General features: G+C 41.6%; 2 protein-coding genes across 3 annotated transcripts in view; one reads left to right on the plus strand and one right to left on the minus strand.

Annotated features, from left to right (window-relative positions):
* LOC136884564 (epimerase family protein SDR39U1) overlaps positions 1-3,385 on the minus strand; it is a 45,884-nt gene extending 42,499 nt beyond the window's left edge. The window contains exons 1-3 of one of the 2 annotated variants that reach the window (XM_067156820.2): positions 3,168-3,385; positions 2,966-3,072; positions 2,674-2,881 (exon numbers count right to left, since the gene is read on the minus strand). In XM_067156820.2, coding sequence (XP_067012921.2) covers positions 2,674-2,881; positions 2,966-3,072; positions 3,168-3,195 — 343 coding nt within the window. In that variant the 5' untranslated portion in view covers positions 3,196-3,385. Of the gene's footprint in view, positions 1-2,673; positions 2,882-2,965; positions 3,073-3,150 lie in introns of both variants that reach the window. The other variant, XM_067156821.2, reaches the window with a different exon arrangement.
* Positions 3,386-3,856: 471 nt separating this feature from the next.
* The window catches only part of Ptp10D (Protein tyrosine phosphatase 10D), a 398,723-nt gene continuing 378,701 nt past the window's right edge, over positions 3,857-23,878 (plus strand). Inside the window, exon 1 of the mRNA XM_067156405.2 lies at positions 3,857-4,195. Within this exon, the coding sequence (XP_067012506.2) occupies positions 4,112-4,195 (84 nt within the window). The 5' untranslated portion in view covers positions 3,857-4,111. The remainder of the gene's footprint in view (positions 4,196-23,878) is intronic.

Here is a 23,878-nt window from a genome sequence, read left to right on the forward strand (position 1 = left end):
ATAGATACAAAATACATTATTCTTTGCTCTATTCCTTTAGAGTCTTGTGTCTCTGTGTACAAATTGTAAAATGATAATGCTCACACACTTTGTTGCATTGTTTGCATAAGCAGTCTTCATCTGGGTCATGGAAGTATGTTTTCATGCACAATTTATGATGAAAACCATGTACAGATAGTCTAGTAATGGCACTTCACAAAACCTGGTTTGGTCCACTCCATCTTCGGTCTAGCATGGCTTCTGTTGTGAAAAATTCCAGCCATAGGCCTATTTCTTCTTGTTTTTCTTTTCTTTTCCTAAGGACTTCTTCTGCTTGTGGTGTAGATGGTAGCTGTAGGATGTACCTCATATCTTCTATGAAAAAGCGTTCTTTTGCAAGCATATGCGCTAGTCTTGACAGCGCTGTTTTTGCTATCCCCAGTATTCTTTTCAGGAATCTGGCTTTTACACTTTCTAGGGTTTCTACGTCGGTCATAGTAAGGTGGTCCCAGATGAGATGAATACCATAGGTGAGAGCAGGGAGAATTTTGCTGCGGAAGAGGAGCACTGCTGTTTCTAGCGAGATCATGGTGGGGTTTTCTATGTCGTAGATCCCTCGCATGGCTGCTGCTGTTCTTTCTCTTATGTGTATTCTGTAAGAGGTACCATTAGATTGAAGAGTGATGCCGAGGTATCGGAAATTACCTACTTTTTTCAAGGTCTGTCCTGAAAACGTGATTGTGTCTTGTGCCTCAACTCTTCCTCCTTTTCGAAATGTCATGTAAACAGTTTTGTCTTTATTCAACTGTAGGTCATTTTCGTCAGCCCAGATCTGTAACTTGTCCATTGCTTCCTGGAGGACCTCCCTGTTTCTAGAGCCTAGTATCATGTCATCAGCATAGGCGTATAGCACGACTGGAGAGTTCTGTATTATCTTCGTTACATCTGCTGTGGCGATATTGAATAAGAAAACATATAGGTCCAATAATACTGCCTTGAGGAATTCCCCTCTTAATTATTACAGGGTCAGATAAAGCTTCACCTACTCTAATTCTCTGAGATCTATTTTCTAGAAATATAGCAACCCATTCAGTCACTCTTTTGCCTAGTCCAATTGCACTCATTTTTGCCAGTAGTCTCCCATGATCCACCCTATCAAATGCTTTAGACAGGTCAATCGCGATACAGTCCATTTGACCTCCTGAATCCAAGATATCTGCTATATCTTGCTGGAATCCTACAAGTTGAGCTTCAGTGGTCCCTCAACTGTTAAGGAGAAATTCTCACTGGGAGCACATGTTAGTAAGACTAACATCCTACATCACAGAAATCTACCAAGCACAATGGCAAGCATATTGGTGTGATGGAGTCCAATTGCATTTGACAGACCAAGGATTCCTTGGAAATAACTTGGTGAAGGAAATGTAATTTGATGGGGAGCATTGCTATTAATTGTTTGTCCAACCCTTGTCCCGTTTCCCTACGGGGTCGGGTTTTTATGACCGGATGCCCTTCCTGACGTCAACCTCATCAGAGGAGTTAATGAGATGAAATGAATGGCGTGTTATATGATAGTAAGGAGAGGGTGAAACCCGGTGCTGGCACATAGCCTACTCCTGTCGAATAGCACCAAGGGGTCTGCTCAAGGCTTAAACGTTCCCATCCGACGGACGAATCATCATATGCCCTCACTCCATATGAGCACTGCGGAGAGGTTTGGAATTCAATCCAGGCTTTTGGAACGCAATCTAGTGATTAGAAATTGTATACCACCACCTCCCCTACCCTGCAGGCCAACATTCTGATGGTGAAATTTTTTTCTACCAATGAGACTCGAACCGTTTAACCTCGGTGTCAGACCGTTTAGACTTCAGCGCATTAACGATCATGGCCACCAGGCAGGCATGGGAGCATTGCTATTAATGATGCTTATAAAAGAAAGTTGTACTGACTGCGTCAACAAAAAAGAATGCATCTGGATGTGTTAGGAGTTAACGATGTTTGGGTTGGGGGAGAAAATAAGGAAGAGACAGGACAATATAAATTGTTTTTAACAGGGAAGAGCAAAGGATGGTGAGGGATTCTTCATCCAAAAAGCCATAACCTAGCATGCCACATAGTTTCAATACCATGGCTAGTATGTGAACATGATGTGGACAGGTTTAGTGGTTGGAGGGATCAGGATGAGAATCATCTCAGTGTATTCACCACATGATGTAGCAGATGAGGCTGACATAGGCAAGTTTAAAGCAGTACCAAATGATGCCATAGTCAGTGTTAACAGCAAGGAGAGGAATGGGGAATTTCAATGCAACAGAACTGCAAGATATGAGAATGTGATGGGTAAAGACGGGGAATATACGGAATGGAAATCGAAGCATTTACTGGACTTCCTTATTGGTATATGATTAGCCTTCTATGTTATGGTCTTCTTAACAAACAACTACACCCAAATTAGGAATTAACTCAATGAATAAAGCTACATGTAGCGATGTCATGTGGGACGAATGGAGGATATAAGTTACCTAGGAGAACAATGGTTATTATTTCTCTTTTAATTTTAAATTCCATGTTTATAAACAAATCTTAGCAAAGTAACCTATTGACAGCTCTGTGCTATGCCTGTAAATGTTATGCAGCAATAAATTTTATTCAATAATAGTGTAAATCAAATATGCATTCACAAACTCTTACCAACTCCAGAAATAGAAACGAACACCTTTGGCCGCTGAGTTGTACGAATGATTGCTTGTGCCAAGGCGCAAGTTGTATTTATACGACTGGATCTAACATTCTGTTTGAAACCTGGGGTCCATCTTCTGGATGGGTCCAATATATTTTGGCCAGCAAGGTTGACAACTGCTGTGGTATTTTCAGGTATACCTGAACATTCAATGTCAGCCTAGAACCAACGGTTACCTACAGTATTTAATCATAAAATATAACTGGAATATAACAATTGTATATTAGATTATTTACAACATACCCATGACAGTCTTTGAGGTCCTGGCATACGTGAAACAATGGTAACCCCATATCCTTTGCACCGAAGAAGTCGACACAATGTAGATCCAACAAATCCGGTGCCACCACCTGAGAATTTATCAGTATCTAACGTTAGTATCGTTAAAACGTTAGATTATAAGTATGTACTTAGTTTTAACGAATTACCTCCTGGTGTACCTTACCAACAAGAACATTCCCTAAGTTAGACATTTCACTATTTTCATCTCCAAATGAACATTTTTAAAAAAAATCTTCTATCTAGGGTTAGTGCATCGCAGCTATATAAAATTTTGAAGGGGCCATAGAAGACTGCCCCAATAGGACAATTATGGTGGTATTAACAAAAGCTAAACGAAATGAGCTATTTTGTATGATTTCAACTAGAAAGAAGTAAACGTTATATTCGTTTTTCAAAGTAGATTATTATAATATTTATTTTATATACAAAAGGATGGACATTTACAATATACACATTCCAAGAGTTCTTGGGTAAGTATCAAAGAGAATGAGTAAATATCTTTATTTTGACTGTTGTAGTGAATTCAATTCTGTATTGTAATCAAAGATAGCGCCCTTGTAGGGGGGGAGAACTTATGTGCAAGGAGAAAGAAACGGGAAGTTGTCAAACTCTATATTTATAAACATCTTATAGTATCTTTTATGAATATTAAGTGGTATACCATATCAGCTCGTAAGGAACGTACAATCACTTGCGTACGTTTCGAAATACAAAAAAAAAAAAAAAAAAAAGAGAATCTTGTGTGCCGTTCCTAGATGTTTCCTATTTGGAGAAATCTGTGCGCTCATTGGTTACATCGTTGGTTGGAGAAGTTTATTTTCATTTTAACAGTAGCGGTGTTTGTGTCGTGGTGAGGTCTGTTGGTGAACGAGCAAGGTTGACAGAAAGTTCCGCTGCACTTTAAGACAGTAATGAAGTTCAGCATGACGAGTATTGTTCGTGAGTTATCGTTTTTATGTAGTTCGTGACGGTTCCGTGTGTTTTAGTGCAGATTCATTATCGTATTTTAGGATCTAAAGTATGACAGGTATTTCAACTTAGCGAATAGTGTTCTAAGTTATCATTAAGTAGGACAGTGTTGTGTTCGTTGGATACCGTGCAGAAAACATGAAAAGTGACACATTACCACCTCATAGCATTCGCCCTCACCTGTATTTTTATATTGGATATATTCTATTTTACTTCTGCAAGGTAAGATGTGAATATCTTTATTTCATTAGTAATAATCCAGATTGTTCTTATTGCCATATTTTGCACGCAAGTCGTAAAATCGAGCTGATTTTAAAATCAGGTTTTAGTCTTTTCTGTGTTTGTTTGAAGGATATCTCTGGCAGCCTATGGCATTTTACAACTGGGAACTGTTCTTTGGATAATATTTTAGTCTACGTTTCATCTTCTTCAGTTGTTCGTCCTCCAACTCTGTATAATAGTTCCCTGTTTTTGAAGCGATTGGTTTCTTGTTGAATACCACTATACGTGGAGATACCGTGTTCATTTCTTCTTTCTTTCAATCTCTGCGTCTCTTTTTTTCATAATTTCGGAATGGATGCTGTGATCCAGTCTTGGGTGGTAATGTAGGTTATTCTTATTAATGGGAACCACAATTCTCTTACATGCATTAGGGCCTATATTTATTGCAGCCAATAGCCATTGTTATAATTATGCTTACGAGTTTTTAAGACTTTTGCGAAATATAACTGTTAATGTGAACACTTCTGCTTCATGATTGCTAAAATAACTTTGATTTATAATAAAATTGTGTTTTTAAAATGGTTAGATATACTGTAAGTTTGGGCTGAAGTCTACTTGCAGGTCGTGGATCTGTTAAGTTTACCGTGAAGTTAACTACTTTCTGAGATGAAGAGCAAAACCATAACGCATGCTTTCTATTTGTGTAGATTTTAGTATATATTTGTATTTGGTACTTATGTGAGCTTGTTTACCTACCTTCTGTGTGTACCTTTCGCTTATGTTGCACCCTAAGCATTAGGTTGCTTGTATTTAAATATATCAAGATAACATTCTGATTAGGCTACTTTGTTTTGTCTCTTCTTTCGCTTGTGTTTTGTATAGTTTGAAGGAGATGTTATGTTATGAAAGACTGTGCCTATTGCATATGTTACATATCAGAGATAACGTCTGTCCGTAACTTATTTATGGGGTGTGGGATGGAGATGGTGCCTTAGAAGGCCTGAACAACACTGTATCCGGGCTCGAAGCTGTTGAGACTAGAAGCCTTATCAGGCTGTATTATCAGCTGTGCATGGGATTTTGTGCTCAGTGGTTGGTGCTGTGTAATGTCTAAGTTGTCTCTGTTGGTCTTTGAAATTGAGCTGCCAATGCTAACCTAGATAGAAATATCATTGAATAAATCTAATCTGTATTCTCATTAAAGGCAGCTGATGTAAAAAGTCATAAAAAATTCACGTTTTGGTTTTTCACTTTTTTAATAGAGTAAGTTCTGGTAAGTTTTTATGAATCCAGAAGTATATCATAGGTTGCTGCAACAGAAGTGAATTTTAACCATGCCAGTGCCACTGTCAGCTAATCATTTCTTTAGGTAGCTGTAAGCTACACTTTTCTCAGAAACCACAAGACCAGTACAGCTATCAGAAAGGTCTGCAAAAAAGAATATTTTTATAAGTAGTATGGTAGTGACACCCTCTAGGAAGAGTTATTTCCTTTTTCAGAGCCCATTTTAATAGGGTAAACACACTTTTAAGTTGTTACCGTAGAATTAAGCAGAATGCAATGGTAAGGACATATGAGAAGGATGGCTCCAATTAGGTCCCCAAGAAAGAAATGTTGGTAAGAGGCCCAGAGGGAGGCTTCATGTTAGTTGGGGAAAAGCATTTTCAAAGACCTTGCCAAACGTGATGTAAATTGGCAGCAAACGGTAGAACATTAGCTGTGGATGGACAGGACGAACTGGAAGAGGCTCATAAACATCCGCACCCGGCTTTCTGGAGCAGAAAATCGATGATTGATTAGTGTAAGTAATTTGCGCAAAAGGAGAATTATGACTCATCTTCAGTGAAAATTATTTGGCATTTAAGTTGGGATAGAAATGTTGTGTGTTTTGTTAAACTAGGCCTAAGGAAGGTATATGGGTGATACTTGAAAATAAGCAAAGTTCAGTGAGCCTACTCTTGGAACAAATAGCTTATTCTTTAAAACATGCAGGTTTCATGTCTAGGTAGGTGACCTTAAGGCAGAGATTATCTTTCATATGTAACTGTTAACAGTACTAGTTGCCAAGCCTCTCTCAGAATCATAGCTGTTATAGAGTAGTATGTCATAACTGGAGTCTGGAAGTTCAGGCATTATTTTGGATAAAATAGGCAGGCAAATAAGCACTTAAAATTTAGGAAATGGACAGTAGAATAATAATAATGGCGTATGGCCTGGTGCGGGTCTTTTTCTCTAGACGGCCTATTAGGTGACCTGCATGTCTGTGAAGATGAGGGCCATACCTAGGATGATTTCTAATGCTGAATATGTCACACACACAGCCCCCGAGCCATTGGAATTAACCAATTAAGGTTAAAATCCATCGAACCTGGGACCCTCTGGACCAAAGGCCATCACACTAACCATTTAGCCACGGAGCCGGACATGCGAAAAATGAAAATAGGTTTTTAAAAATCTAAAGGCACCAGAATAATACAAATGGTGTAATGTAATAAGCTGCCTAATACAAATCTGCATCACATTTTAGTACTTTATGTTGACCCTCCCATAAAGTTGGCTTGTGGAATGAGATTTGTGTAATACAAACATATTGATTGTGCAAATGTAATTTTTTATCTATTAAATTAAAATGAAACTGTTCTCTGACTAGGTACACTGGAATTATATTTTATTTCCGCTGATTAATATGTAAATAATGTTATTCTTTGGGTCATCAGTTCATAGATTAGTTTGATGCAGCGCTCCACGCCACCTTATCCTCTGCTAACTACTACATCTACTGTAATCTGCGGGCCGATGACCTTCGATGTTGGGCCCCTTTAAACAACAAGCATCATCATCACTCTAATCTGCTTGTCATATTCATACCTTGGTCTATCCCTTCCTTTCTTACTGCCTACACTTCCCTCAAAACCTAACTGAGCAAGTCCTGGGTGTCTTGAAGATGTGTCCTATTATCCTATTATTCCTGGTCAAATTTAGTCTAGGCTAATAGTTCTCCTTCCTTGCTTTTCCTAGTCTGCATTTTATGTCCTCCTTACTTTTGCGACCATTATTTTACTACCCAAATAACAATATTCATCTACTTCTCATAAGACTTCATTTCCTGATCTAATATTTCCTTCATTTGTCCACACTCCATTACCTTTGTTTTGCATTTATTTATTTTCATCTTGTATTCCTTGCTCATTGTATTCCTTGTCCATACGATTCACCAGTTTCTCCAGATCTTCTGCTGACTCAAATAAAATAACAATATCATCGACAAATCTCAGAGCTTTGATTTCCTTTATTGCCTGTTTTATGTAAACATTGAAAAGGAGAGGGGACAAGCTGCAGCCTTGCCTCACTCCTTTCTGGATTGCTGCTGCTTTTTCATAGCCTTTGATTCTTATCACTGCAGATGGATTTTTGTAGAGATTGTAGAGAATTCTTCTTTCACGGTATCTGATCCCGATGATCTTCAGAATCTTATAGATTGGTTCAGTCAACATTATTAAATGCCTTTCTTAATTCGATCCTGTAAGATCAGACTACTGGTGCGGTAGTTTTCACACTTGACAGCACCTGATTTCTTGGGAATAGGTATAACAACATTCTGTCTAAAATCGAATGGCACTTCTCCTGTAACATACATCTTTTTTTTTTTTTTTTTTCTGTACGTCGCACCGACACAGATAGGTCTTATGGCGACGATGGGACAGGGAAGGGCTAGGAGTGGGAAGGAAGCGGCCGTGACCTTAATTAAGGTACAGCCCCAGCATTTGCCTGGTGTGAAAATGGGAAACCACGAAAAACCATTTTCAGGGCTGCCGATAGTGGGGTTCGAACCTACTATCTCCCGAATATTGGATACTGGCCGCACTTGAGCGACTGCAGCTATCGAGCTCGGTAAACATACGCCTTATCTTCGCATGCCGGCGGTCAGTAATTCTCAGGGTACGGTGACTTCATCAGAAACGATACCCTTTTCCTATGCCGATCACAATTTGCCGCTGCAAAGATTACAGTATATCGTTGTTGCGCCTGCGAAAACTGCTATGCGATAATATTTTTGGAGAAATGCTGACCTGTAACACATGCGAAGAATGCAGTATTGAACGTTACCGGCTAAGGCAAAATATTTCACATAGTGCAACGACGATACGTCCTAAAGAACTTTCTCATTGTCCGATCATGGCCAGGAAATAACAATTCTCTTTAAAGTAGCAGTTGTTCTCATCTGGCGTCCTGTTGTGGTTGGCGTTGAAATACCACTCTCAGGTTTAGCGGCAAAGATAACAATGTCTATAATGTTGCCCCCAATCGTCCTTTCTGAAACCTGGAAACGCCTAGCTGCCTCGGGTGCCGGAAAACCCGCTCCTTGACCACTGCGAAGTTGCTGGCAGAAATATGGTTTTAAAAATAACTTTTTTTTTTTTTTTTTGCTAGGGGCTTTACGTCGCACCGACACAGATAGGTCTTATGGCGACGATGGGATAGGAAAGGCCTAGGAGTTGGAAGGAAGCGGCCGTGGCCTTAATTAAGGTACAGCCCCAGCATTTGTCTGGTGTGAAAATGGGAAAGCACGGAAAACCATCTTCAGGGCTGCCGATAGTGGGATTCGAACCTACTATCTCCCGGATGCAAGCTCACAGCCGCGCGCCTCTACACGCACGGCCAACTTGCCCGGTTTAAAAATAACTAAGCATGACCCAGAAATGGAAAATATGACCAAACATGTGCACTTCCAACGAATGAGTTTTAACACTAGTTCTTTTCTATTGAAGATTCAATTTATTATGCAGTCTTATCTCACCGCTTCAGTTATAGTTCTTTAAACTAAATTCCACTAGTCTCTCATACATACAACTGCGGTACCGAGCGAATTGGCTTGGATTCAGGAGATAGTGGGTTGGAACCCCCCACCGGTTGTTTTCTGTGGTTTCCCCATTTTCACACACCAGGTAAATGCTGGGTCTGTACCTTAATCAAGGCCACGGTCGCTTCCTTTCCTCTCTCTTCGTCGTCATTAAGACCTATCTGTGCGCTGCGACGTAAAGCAAATTGAAAAATGAAAATCCACAGCCTTTTTCCAGTCATTCGACCGGGTCACGAATGGAATGAAGGAAGCCCCCATCTCGCGTCGAGGATAGGAATTGTGCCTGTCGCACTCCTCTGGGGCAATGATAAATGACAGATGAAATGTTAATGGAGAGTGTTGCTGGAATGAAAGATGATATGGAAAACCGGAGTACACGGAGAAAACCTTCTCCCGCCTCCGCTTTGTCCAGCACAAATCTCACATGGAGTGACCGTGATTTGAACCACGTTATCCAGCGGTGAGAGGCTGCCGCCTGAGCCACAGAGGCTTTGCGACGTATAACAAAATAAACTGTGGCCAGTACCGAAGATACTCTTAACTAACTTGGTATTAGTTATCGGAATTAACAATGCGGCGTATGTCGCCGTGGGCACACTGCTTTGCAGCACTACTACGCACACTTTGCAGAAGTATAATTTTTTATTCGGTAGAGAAGCATTCCTCCCCGTATCTTTTAACTTTATCAGTTTCACTACATTTTATTTATTTATGTATCTTTGTCAGCTTTATCACTGTGGTAACTACGAACCCTTGAAAATAGTCTATCTTGACAATTTTAAGGAAGGCAAGGGGGAGAAATGTAATTCAGGCACTATCTGAAGTGGTCACAAACCACAAATTGTTAAGACAGATAAGAAGATAAACCCTTGTGGTATTTCTTAGTCTCTTAACCCTTTATAGGTTGCTGGTAAATATATTTACCACTTGGGTTTCCATACAAACTGTTCAGATGGTAATACCCTAAGTAGCTGTAACTGTCTGCTTTCTAGTCTAGTAACGCTCTCTGGTAAGAATATTTACCACTTTTTCCGAAACTCGCGCTTCACGGCTGTTTGAATCGTTCCACTTCGAGAGGTGGTATATATGTTTACCAGAGAGCGCCACTTGAACTTCACTCGTGTAAGCATTGTGTTGACCGTAAGATACAGCTCATTTTAAGCAAGATACTGGATTTCCATGATTTATATAAGACAAAAATGTATATTTTTGAATATTTTGATTATTTTGTTAACACAGGTTGCATATTTTGTGGTTAACTTTGAAAGATTTTATCCAAATTATCATTGGCCTACACATAAAGTACCAAGAAAGGCGACATAGTGTGCTCGGTTTGAATGTTGATAACGTACTCATTTTCGATGCAATTGGTAATATAAATATTGGAAAATAGACTTCAGATCTTCTAGTTATATGTTTTACATATGCCCTTTCGTACAATATTCTGGCCAACATGTTATATTCACTAATATGAAAACATGCAGCAAGAATTTAAGGAAATGGACGAACGTTTTATCAGTCACAAGATGTATTAGCTTCCCAAATTATGAAAAAAGGATTCATATTCAAACAACACTTCAAGTGTATTTCGGAAAAAACATATATTTAGTCCATCGGTATGGCATTCAGTTCCTCTGAGTTCAGGGGCGTATATAGAAAATAATAATAAACACATTTTTAGGGTAATTATGGATGTAAGAATAGACTGCCTCATGTGGTGGCTGACATCAGGGCTTCCCACAAGGACATATATTGGGGTGGGGGGGATATATCACAAAATTCCCCTCACTCCCCTAGGCACTTGCCTGCCTGAATGCATATTTATGTTATTTTGTAAGATATTGATATACGTTCTTAGAAATTAATTTTAGACAATGGCTTGTTTTGAATCGTATAGTTTGTGTGGAGAACTATGTGCCTTAGTTCTATATCTGCAGTATTGTTCCAGCGATGTCTTTTACGAACAAAGGCCTCTCAGAAGAGGCTATCATCAATTTCATCACAGACCCCATGATCCCATGTTTCTAATGCAATTTTCAGAGGCAGTGTGGCATTTATAATTATATGTACTAATTGTTCCATGCTTTCCATCTGCATTTTGCTCCTATTATTTGCAAAACACAGTGGAAAGTAGTCATGTAAGCACAGTGAGAAAAACATCCTAAATGCTCTCTGGTAAAAATACTTACCACCCCAGATCGCATAATCAAACAATGTATTGACTCAGATTTTTGTCAAAACCTAAACAGTAGACCCCAATGACATGGTATTTAATCAAATATTAATATATTTTGTTCCCCAGGGTTTTGCCCTATAAAGGGTTAACAAGGGTGACATTCCTTTGGACTTTAAGCTTTACTTAAAGGAGTTATTTATAAATTAGTGATGTAAATTCTGACGAGAATACAATAAGCGTCTGCTATTCGTCTTTGAAGACAGAGCCTCAAATTTCGTCACAATTCCACAAACATATTTACGTAAGCTATCATCGAGTATCACATTCAGAGTTCAGCACATTTTTCCGTGCAGAATATAACGGTAATGTATGACCAAAACAATGTTTCTTTAAAAGTGGTAAAATATATCTTATAAAACTACAGCTAAATATACATTTCCTGAACATCAGAACCCTGATAATTAATTACTATATTATTTGCAGGCATACATTTCAAAGATTACACAAATATATACTGTAGTTCATTATCTCGACCATGAAGCCGTAATTTTTCTTAAGACTTGTATTGGGAGTAACTGTATCTACATTCCTCAACCATTGCTTTGATTATAAGTTCAGTAATACTACCTGCGGATAACGTTGTTAGCCAGCCCCGTAGTGTAGGGGTAGCGTGCCTGCCTCTTACAAGGAGGCCCCGGCCTCGATTCTCGGCCAGGTCAGGGATTTGGATATGAGGGCTGTTTTGAGGTCCACTCAGCCTACGAGATTAGAATTGAGGAGCTATCTGGCGGTAAGATAGCGGCCCCGGTCTAGAATAACGGCCGAGAGGATTCGTCGTGCTGACCACGCGGCACCTCGTAATCTGCAGGCCTTCGGGCTGAGGAGCGGTCGGTTGGTAGGCCAAGGCCCTAGATAGCAACGCCTTGAGGTCCAAACCCTCGTCGTTCTTTCATTTTATTTCGTTACATCATAATGTAATGTAATAATATAAGATGAAACTAACATCAGTATTGTGCTGCTGTGTTGTTCCAAACTTAACACGTGTGTTATTTTTGTCGCTAAAAAACGGCAATACAGTGAAAATGATAAGTTGAACGAGGCTCGAACTCGCAACCTCCAATCATTAAGCGAGTGCTTTACCGCTGTTCCACGAGAAGCAGGTATCGAATGACTCCTCGTTCAACACCATAATTCACAGTGCGTTTGCAAGCGCGTGCATCGTGTAATAACACCGGATCCGAAGTGGATTTTGAAGTGCGGTGTTTTTTGACAGCTGTACATGCGGGATCAGGAACCGGCGTGGCTCAGATGGCAGCGTGTCGGCCTCTCACCTCTGGATTCCGTGGTTCAAATCCCGGTCACTCCATGTGAGATTTATGCTGGACAAAGCGGAGGCGGGGCAGGTTTTACTCCAGGTACTCCGGTTTTCCCTGTCCTCTTTCATTCCAGCAACACTCTCCAATATCATTTCATTTGTCAGTCATTAATCATTGCCCGACAGGAGTGCGACAGGCTTCGGCAGCCGGCACCATTCCTATCCTCGCCGCTAGATGGGGGCTTCATTCTTTCCATTCCTGACCCGGTCAAATGACTGGAAACAGGCTGTGGGATCAAACAATAGCTGTAGGCTGGCTCGAGTGAATCTGCAGACAGTATTGAATTGATGGTTCATTGGCTTGGAATCAGGGTCTTGTGTAGAGGCTTCATAAGCTCTCCCATGATGTACGTAAAAGTTGGGTCGCTCAAAATATAATCATTAGGGAAAGTATTTTAAGGTGGAAAATATGGCGTGAAATGGATTGGGTGGGGAGGATTCTGAGCATTCATACACACAGGTGTTGATGAAATTGCTTTACTAAGGTTTAAACCAGTGTCATGAACTTTCTTTATTCCATTTTGCTGGGTTCTTATACAGTGTTAGATTACACACAACATTTTAATGTTTTTGGCAGTAAGTCGTTGGGGCTTTGAGCTCAGATGACAGAAACTCCACTTGACATCTACATAAACCAACATTCAAAGTTGCAAAGGTTTCCACATTCTGGATTGTTTTTCACATTTAACTCGAATTTGAGCAAAGCCATCAAGGTTGTGCCGGCACTAAAAACCATACAGTAGGCCTAAATAACTAATTTTTCGCGTAACTATGAATTGGGTTACTGTAGTCACGTCCTATTTATAGTTCGTGAACTATGGGCAACGGCTGAGGGGCCTAGTAAGTGGTCCTGGGAGTCGGGATACCAGTTGGTATGGAATGGGAGTGAGAATCTCGGACATATTCTGAGTCATGGCCCTCCTTGTGCTCAGGCGGCTAGGACTATACAATTCACCGGTGGTCCATAACCCGTTAGAGGAGAGATCCTCACTTGGACTATGTGCAGGTAGGGTAGCATCCTGCTTCATGAATTTACCGAGCTCAGAACATTTTAAGCAAGGCTCGGACCTATGGGGGTAACGGAGTCCCACTCCCATTTGACAGGTGAGAGACTCCTTGGAAACAACTTCGCGAACTAAATGGAATTCGATGGGGAGCTATCAATATTAATGGGGCTTATGGAAGAAAGAAAGTAGAACTGGCTGAGTCAGCAAAGAGGATGCATCTGGATGTGCTACGAGTAAGTGATATTCGGGTAAGGGAGATAATGAGGAAGAGATAGGAGATTATAAAGTGTAATTGACGGGTGTTAGAAAGGGAAGGGCAGAGTCTGGGGTAGGGCTCTACATCAGAAATACCATTGCACGCAACATAGTTTCTGTTAGGCACGTAAATTAGCGAATGATGTGGGTAACAGCTAAACCGATACTAGCACATAAGTCCAGCAAACGCTTCCCATTCCCATTAGCTTCCATATCTTCCCCACATTAGGACTAGAATTGTGTCCGTGTATTCGCCATGTGAGGGTGCAGATGAGGATGAAGTTGACAAGCTTTATGAAGCATTGAGTGACATCGTGGTCAGGGTCAACAGCAAGGATAGAATAGTGCTAATGGGCGATTTCAATGCGAGAGTTGGGAATAGAACTGAAGGATACGAAAGGGTGATTGGTAAATGTGTGGAAGCTAATGGGAATGGGAAGCGTTTGCTGGACTTATGTGCTAGTATCGGTTTAGCTGTTATGAATACGTTCTTCAAGCATAAGGCTATTCACAGCTACACATGGGAGGCTACGGGTACCAGATCCATAATAGGCTATATCTTAACCGACTTCGAATTCAGGAAATTTGTTAGGAATGTATGAGTTTTTCGCGGATTTTTCGATGATACAGACCACTATCTGATCTGTAGTGAACTAAGTACCTCTAGGCCTAGTTTAGAGAAAGTGAAATCTGTCTGCAAACGAATAAGTGTAGGCAATCTCCAGGACGAGGAAATTAGACAGAAGTACATGGATATGATTAGTGAGAAGTTTCGAACAGTAGACAGTAAGCAGGTTCAGGATATACAGTAGAAATGAATGGATGGCATACAGGGATGCTGTAGTAGAAACAGGAAGGGAATGCCTAGGAACAACTGTGTGTAAAGGTGGGGAAAAAGCAAACATCTTGGTGGAATGATGAAGTGAGAGTAGCTTGTAAACGTAAAAAGAAGGCTTATCAGAAATGGCTCCAAACAAGGGCCGAGGCAGACAGGGATTTGTATGTAGATGAAAGAAACAGCGAAACAAATAGTTGTTGAATCCAAAAGGAAGTCGTGGGAAGAGTTTGGTAATAACCTCTAAAGGCTAGGTCAAGCAGCAAGGAAACCTTTCTGGACAGTAATAAAGAATCTTAGGAAGGGAGCGATAAAGGAAATGAACAGTGTTTTGAGTAATTCAGGTGAACTCATAATCGATCACTGAAGAGGTGGAGGGAATATTTTGAACATCTTTTCAAGGTAAAAGGAAATCATCCTGGTGGTGGTGTGAGCAGCCAAGCTCATGGGGAGGAGGAAAATGATGTTGGTGAAATTATGCTTGAGGAAGTGGAAAAGATGGTTAAAAAAAACCCCATTGTCATAAAGCAGGAGGAATATATGAAATTAGACCTGAAATGGTGAAGTATAGTGGGAAGGCAGGGATGAAATGGCTTCATAGAGTAGTAAAATTAGCATGGAGTGTTGGTAAGGTACCTTCAGATTGGACAAAAGCAGTAATTGCACCTATCTATAAGCAAGGGAACAGGAAGGATTGCAACAACTATCGAGGTATCTCATTGATTAGTACACCAGGCAAAGTATTCACTGACATCTTGGAAGGGAGGGTGCGATCAGTCGTTGAGAGGAAGTTGGATGAAAACCAGTGTGGTTTCAGACCACAGAGAGGCTGTCAGGATCGGATTTTCAGTATGCGCCAGGTAATTGAAAAAAGCTACGAGAGGAATAGGCAGTTGTGTTTACGTTTCGTAGATCTAGATAATGCATATGGCAGGGTACCGAGGGAAAAGATATTCGGTATACTGGGGGACTATGGAATTAAAGATAGATTATTAAAATTAATCAAAGGCATTTATGTTGACAATTGGGCTTCAGTGAGAATTGATGGTAGAATGAGTTCTTGGTTCAGGGTACTTACAGAGGCTGTAATCTTTCACCTTTGCTGTTCGTAGTTTACATGGATCATCTGCTGAAAGGTATAAAATGACAGGGAGGGATTCAATTAGGTGGAAATATAATCAGTCTGGCCTATGGTGACGACTTTGTCTTAATGGCAGACTGTGCCGAAAGCCTGCAGTCTAATATCTTGGAACTTGAAAAGAGGTGCAATGAGTATGGTATGAAAATTAGCCTTTCGAAGACTAAATTGCTGTCAGTAGGTAAGAAATTCAACAGAACTGAATGTCAGATTGTTGATACAAAGCTAGAACAGGTCGATGATTTCAAGTATTTAGGTTGTGTGTTCTTCCAGGATGGTAATATAGTAAGTGAGATTGAATCAAGGTGTCGTAAAGCTAATGCAGCGAACTCGCAGTTGCGATCAACAGTATTCTGTAACAAGGAAGTCAGCTCCCAGACGAAACTGTCCTTACATCGGTCTGTTTTCAGACCAACTTTGCTTTACAGGAGCGAGAGCTGGGTGGACTCAGGATACCTTATTCATAAGTTAGAAGTAACAGACATGAAAGTAGCAAGAATGATTGCTGGTACAAACAGGTGGGAACAATGGCAGGATGGTACTCGGAATAACGAGATAAAGGCTAATTTAGGAATGAACTCTGTGGATGAAGCTGTACGCATAAACCGGCTTCGGTGGTGGGGTCATGTGAGACGAATAGAGGAGGATAGGTTACGTAAGAGAATAATGGACTCTGCTATGGGGGGTAAGAGAAGTATAGGTAGACCAAGACGGCGATGGTTAGACTCGGTTTCTAACGATTTAAAGATAAGAGGTATAGAACTAAATGAGGTCACAACACTAGTTGCAAATCGAGGATTGTGGCGACGTTTATTAAATTCACAAAGGCTTGCAGACTGTACGCTGAAAGGCATAACAGTCTGTAATGATAATGTATGTATGAATCTTATCCATACAAATGCAGGACGCATTCCTCGAGAACGTACACGATACATGTTCGTACAGTATTAGAGACTCTTCTCACTAACAGATCATTATTGACTATGGGTCCTGGTAGTGTTGTCTACGTGGTGAAGTACAACTGAGCAACCATTAGCTCTAATCAGAGAGAAAGAAATGGAAGTGCTCCGACCCTTTGAAAAATGAAGGTATCGGCCAAAGAAAGAAAAGGGTGACGAAAGGTGTGAAAGTGAAAGACTCTCTAGGCCTCGGAAATCTAAAACCGTCGGGGTCTTAAAAGAACAAGAGTTGACCAAGGGAGGTCGGATAGCAGCAGTGCCAGGACTCAGCTAAGGGCCCCATGATTGCCAACCCACGCTCCCAAGTTGAGCCCCGTGCAGGTGGGGGTACCGTCTACCGCTTCCACCCACAGGGGAATATTGTTGAAGACAGTTCGTACCGGCCTGAAAGGCTCAGACGATAGAGTGCAGGCAGGTTCGATCCTGGGTGAGTCCGGTGGTATTTGAAGGTGCTCGAATACATCAGCCTCCTACGGGATAACATTCCGACACCTCGGCGTCTCTGAAAACGTTAAAATAATGACAAAAAAGAAAAGTTCATATTTCTGTCAGGCAACACTGACTAGTGTTTTACATCGTAGAATCGGTGAAAGTGAATAGTATAGTATATTACAGACTGGCGTTATCGTGACTAAATGAAGAAAATAAACATTTATAGCACGGTACTTAAATACATAGCCCGTACGCGCTCGAGGATTAACGTCACGGCCGCTTCATTCCCATCCTAGTCCTTCCCTAGCCGTGCGCGTAGAGGCGCGCGGCTGTGAGCTTGCATCCGGGAGATCGTGGGTTCGAGTCCCACTGTCGGCAGCCCTGAAGATGGTTTTCCGTGGTTTCCCATTTTCACACCAGGCGAATGCTGGGGCTGTACCTTAATTGAGGCCACGGCCGCTTCCTTCAAACTCCTAGGCCTTTCCTATCCCATCGTCGCCATAAGACCTATCTGTGTCGGTGCGACGTAAAGCAAAATAGCAAAAAAAAAAAAAGTCCTTCCCTACATTTCCTGAAGAGCCATTAAAATTATGAAGAACATGTACGAGGCGTTTTTGCATAAAACTGAATTTTAATTACAGGCGCTGGTTGATATCTGATAAAAGCATGCCCAGTTTCAGTAGATACCTACATACTAATGGCCGCCATTTTTGAGAATGTTAAATATTTACAAACCAGAATAGACCTTCGTTTGAATTGAATATGTGACTCACTTTCTTTAAGGTATTACGCGATTTCTTTTGCAAATAATTTCGCATGTAATATATCTTCAGTATTTTGAATAAAACATTTTGCTTATTCCATCAGAGAATGTTTGATATTCCATCCGGCGGTTTAGATGTGATTCAGTTTTGCAGGGCAGATAGACGTCATTTCATTCACTCGATAGTGTAGCTCAGAAGAGCGTGTTACATCTTTTGCGAACGTGGGACGCTTTTGTTCTTTGCTGCTGCGTGCTGTACAAAAGAGTACACATGCGAGCATATTGTCTCGAGATTGTTCCCACCCTTGTGGGAGAATGTAGGAGCGAGTTCCGTGAAGGCCGCCCGCCTTGAGCCTTGACTCTCTCTTTTCCGTTCACAGCTCGCACTGCTTCTTCAACCGCCGCCTTCCGCAAGATGTTTCTCATTTGTTTCCCAGCATATATATGTTTCTCGACACGAAGTAGGAAAATAGGAAGACCTAAACGTGAGAAAAGCATTGTAATGAATTTATTTTGTAGTTCGGATGTAGCTTCCATAATTTCAGCAATGTTTAGTTTCTCAGCTGCACATTCTCTTGTTGTAACAAATAACACCTATGGCCTGTAGTTTGTGCACTTCGGTTACTTTGTAAATATTATAACATTTAAAAGGGAACAGCGCCAAAAGCCATACGCTAACTACACTAGTGCCCAAAAGTTAAGCATAAGTTACGAATAAGCAGGGCAACAGGAAATAGACCGCAATTCGCACGACATATGCACCTACCAAACTTACATGTTCGCTCAGTATAGGAAAGGAGTGTTCTTTGCTTTGTCTAGCGGCGTAACCGCAAGGTAAACACACTAACACAGCCAGTGCCTGCGCCCGATGTTCCATCAGTCGTGTTTGTCCTGTTATAATACTGTGCGGAGTCGTAGTCTCGTGGTGAACGTGACAACATACGGGCACACCACCACCATTTGGACCCCGTTTTGCAGGGTAGAATACTCGGCCGCCTGGGAAGCAGGCCAGACACAGACCAAAGTCGCCGTATCCTTGAATGTGCCACAAAGTGTCATTTCCAGGCTTTGGACACTATTTCGAGACACAGGAGATGTTAGTCGTAGGCCAGTACCAGGTCGACCAAGAGTAACCACCCCACAGCAGGACCTATATCTGCCCTTAACCGCCCGACGAAATTGGAGTGCACCTGCAAGACAATAAAATTGTCGGCGGAGCTTGCAGACATCTCAAGGGTTGCCGTTTCCCGGCAAGCTGTGTACCGGAGGCTCAGAACAGCAGGGCTGTTTGCCCGACGTCCAACGGTGTGCGTCCCGCTCACTCCAGCACAGAGACGGGCCCTATTACAGTGGAGCCGTCAGCATCGAAACTGGACCATGAATGAATGGATGCATGTGTTCTTCACAGATGAATCCCGCTTCAGTTTGCAGAACGATTCCCGTTGCACATCATTCTGGAGAGAACCGGTAGCCGATACAACCCCAGGAACATCGTGGAACGGGAGCAGTATGGTGGTGGTGGCGGCGTCATGGTGAGGGGCGGCATCATGTTGAATGGCCGTACGGACCTGCAAATCTCTATGGGTGGTCCGAGGAACACCGTTCATGCTCGGAGATAGAGGGATGAGGTACTGAGACCACATGTTCGACTCTTCAGAGGGGCGCTTGGTCCAGACTTCCTCTTAATGGACGATAATGCCCGACCGCACCGCGCTGCTCTGGTGGATGAATTTCTGGCTGGGGAAGACATTCATCGCATGGACTGGCCAGCGAGGTCTGCGGATCTGAATCCTATAGAACATGCCTGGGATGCGTTGGGGAGGCGAATTTCATCCCGTCAGCCTCCACCAAGGACCCTCCAAGACCTTCGCATTGCCCTTTCGGAGGAATGGCATCGACTGCCACTAGAGCTCTTGGACGATCTCATAGAGAGCATGCCACGTCGCTGCGAAGCATGTGTGGCCGTTAGGGGTAACCATACACCCTATTAACAGCACATTTTGCTGTGGAAGACATTGCCAAGTTTTGTTAGTTGTTAGCTATTAGACCCTTTCTGACACTGTTTTTTTTTTTTTTTTTTTTTTTGGACAAGTTGTGTGACATATGGTGTGTGATTCAGCTTCCCTTTGTTTAGCAATCCGTCTGACATTGCTGTCAGGCGGTATGGCCTCGTTTAGTGATTATGATTAACTTTTGGACACTAGTGTAAATGAAAAAAATACTGTTATGCCTTTCAGCGTTCAGACTGCAAGTCTTTGCGCCTCTTATTCATATTTTTTAAAATCTTGTCTGTGGATAAATTTAAAATATTAAAATGTTAAAAACTATACATTTCGTTTCATCCCGTACCATTAGGGACCGATGACTGGATGTTATGCCCGTTTAGACAACAATCCTCATCGCCTTCACAATAGCGCCTGTTTGCAATAAGTCTGTGGCCTCGTTCAGTTGCACAAGTAATTCAAAACTGAGTAAAAATCTTTGCCTTCTCTTACCCCACATGGCCGACCCCACCACGGAAGCTGCTCTTCCGTCCCGATTCTCAGCCTCTGATTGCTTGTAATAAGCTACCCTTGATCCCATAATCCCCTCAGTACGGCGAAACTCGCTGGTATGTCTTCTCTAGATCTACGAAACGTAAGCGTAATTTTCTGTTCCTCTCGCAACCTTCGGCGCACTCTGTGATCTGCAACCCAATTTACTATGTTCCGTTGATCGGACTCTCGTTTCGAAAATGTCTGTGGGCATCTAGCCTGGCATGCTGATTAAAGAAATACCTCCATAGCTGTTGCAATTATTTCCGTTCCCTTGCTGTGTAGCCTAATTACTGCTTTTGTTCAATCAGAGCGGACTTACATCGCTGCCTTTCCGCTATATTTATCCGTTTCAGGTCTAATTTAACCTATTCCCGCTACTTTTTAAACGAATTTATTTACCATCCTTTTCACTTCCTTCGTCGTAATTCCACTGCCTATGTAACAAACGTGGAATATTCTAGTATCGACTAGTTAAGTCTAATATTATCCAGTAGACTTTGTTAAAAGTAGTTTCGACTCGGGAAGTCGTGAAGTCTAAAAACATTTTCGGATGTACTTTTAATGTCTTTTCTTCCTTTTTATTGTCTTAATTTTAGCAGAAGCGATTGGGGTAAATTTTCATTCATTGGGAAGGGCGTGAAGGAGTGGAACAGTTTACCAGGGGTAGTGTTTTATCCTTTTCCAAAATCTGTACAGATATTCAAGAAGAGAATAAACAACAACAGAGATAATAAATTAAATGTTAGAGGGCATTCGACCAGTGCAGGATATTGTAAATAAAAAAATGTGTGTGATTAAATTAATTCCATCCCCTGGTCTAAGGAGTTTGGACAGCCCAAGAAGGGGACTGCCTGTAGGGGTGAAGTACAGTGGGGACTTCGAGGGCCCTGGGACCGCTACGGTAGCTGTGCAGGCCCTTCAGGAACTCTGAAAAGTGGTGGCAAAAGGGGCTCTGGTTCAGACGCAGCAGGTCGTTATGCTACTTAGGTTCCAAAATGGGTAAAATATAAATATGTAAATAAATTCAATATTAATTTTAATCTTATACCAGTTGTATAATATTATTAGAAGTAATTTCACATACCGTACTGTATATGAGTTGACTATATTTGTAAGATATAAGTAGAATTTTGTAAACAATATAAATTTATTAAGGATGATGTGTGTGTTTAATAGAAAAAAATATTAGCGTAAATTGTATAATATTGTATTCTAGGAAAATTTTCTTCGTCTCCTGTTAATTTAAAATTTAGTGCTTGACAATAATGTATTTTAGTGTACCATTTGTCACCGAGGTAGACACCTCGTTTGCAAATAAAGAGATTTTGATTTTGATTTTTTTTTATTAATGCTGATCTATCTGCTGAAAACTTATTTTAGTCTTTTGTTGTAGTAATCCAATATGAAAGCGAAGTATTGCACAATATGTCATTCTCCGCGTACGAACAGACGTGTGTTAACTTCGACACGAAACGATGATCGATGTGGTGCAGGAATGTGCACTCCATTAGTGCTTTATGGTGAAGTGAATAAAAACAAAGCCGTTCCGTTCATCTCTGTACGATAAAACTTTCATGTACCTACGAACATTAACATTCCTGTGAAATGAAATGGCTCGTTTTAGTGCCGGCGGTGTCCGAGGATAAGTTCGGCTCGCCATATGCAGGTCTGTGGATGAAGACGACACATACACCCCACGAGCCAGCGGAATTAACCAATTATGGTTAAAATTCCCGACCCTGCCGGGAATCCTGTGACCAAAGGCCAGCACGCTAACCATTTAGTCATGGAGAACATTCCTACGACTCTGAGAGAAAAGGTTGCATTCAACCTCAAAATGTTTCAGATGTCTGCGGTAATTTTCTGCATGCAGTACGGCAGGCACTTGTTTGAAGGAAGTTTCTTTTCTCTACAGTGTTTCTCTGTTGCTAGATAGAAGTCGGAGAGGAGCCTCTCCTTAACATCTCACACGTGGTGAAAAATGGCACAATGTAAATAATAAAACAAATATTTCACAATTTAACGTGCTTTTTCTTTTAAAATTCAAGTGATCTATTCATTTTTCCGATCAGTGAATTGACGTGAACACATTACTGCTGTAGAAGAAATTATATAAAAAGTTAAGCCAAACTGTATTTTAGCATTTGTTTTCACTTTAGTATTAAACGCCACGAATCCACTACGCTGGCGTAGCAGGGGGAGAGGTGATACTCCCACGTGGCGGGTCTTAACCGGCTTGCCGGCGGACTTGAGGGAAATAAAATACCTCTCGCGGACCAAACACACTACCCACTGCGGGTGGGGGACGCAGATGAAGAATACACCCACGGTATCCCCTGCCTGTCGAAACATGCGACTAAAAGGGGCCCAAGGGGCTCTCAACTTGGGAGTGTGGAGTGGCGACCACGGGGCCCTTAGCTGAGTCTTGGCATTGCTTCCACTTACTTGTGCCAGGCTCCTCACTTTCGTCTATCCTGTCCGACCTCCCGTGGTCAAGTCTTGTTCTTTTCCGACTCCGACGGTATTAGAGCATTCGAGGCCTAGGGAGTCTTTCAATTTCACTGCCTTCGTGGCCCTTGCCTTTCTTCGTCCGTTACTTCATTTTTCGAAGTGACGGATCCCTTCTTTCTTCATTTTTCTCTCCCTTTACCCCCTGTGGGTAGGGGACGCAGATGAATAATACACCCACGGTATCCTCTGCCTGTCGTGATAGGCGACTAAAAGGGGCGACGAAGGGATGATTGAATTAGAACCATGAAACTACTTTTGATTCCTACCATCATGCGGGGAACACCATGGTTTGCCTGAACTTGCGAGTAGTACCACTAAATTACGTACGAAGTAGGTTTGTGATTAATAGCATTAAAGAGGCTGTCCTGGGGGTTTCCAGTACCCGTGCGTCGTACCCATGTGAGCAACACCACGGGTCTGCGTTGCCTGTCATTGGTACCCACTATGTGAGGAACACCACGGGATGTGTGGTTAGTACACCTAGGCGAGGAACGTTATCGGTTTGCGTTGGCTATGAGTGGCGCCATTGTGTGAGAAACACCATAGGTCTGCGTTACCTGTACGAAGTGCAATACTTGTGAGTAGTACCATCTTGTGTGGAACACCGAGAGTCTTCGTTACTTTTGATTAGTACCCCCAACATGACAAATACCATGGTTCTACTTTACTCGCGACATGTACCATTCTGTTGGTCCTTAGACGTGGATTTTGCACCCCTTTAGACATCAAGCATCATTGTGCTTTATAAGTGGTCCCTTGGTCAGTAATACTGTTTTACGATCTTTTTTGTCTGATCCACAGATTTTTTTTTTTGTTGGGTTCATTCTTCATGAC

This window comes from Anabrus simplex, chromosome 12 (genome assembly GCF_040414725.1).
Source record: "Anabrus simplex isolate iqAnaSimp1 chromosome 12, ASM4041472v1, whole genome shotgun sequence".
In the NCBI taxonomy this organism is placed as follows: Eukaryota; Metazoa; Arthropoda; class Insecta; order Orthoptera; family Tettigoniidae; genus Anabrus; species Anabrus simplex.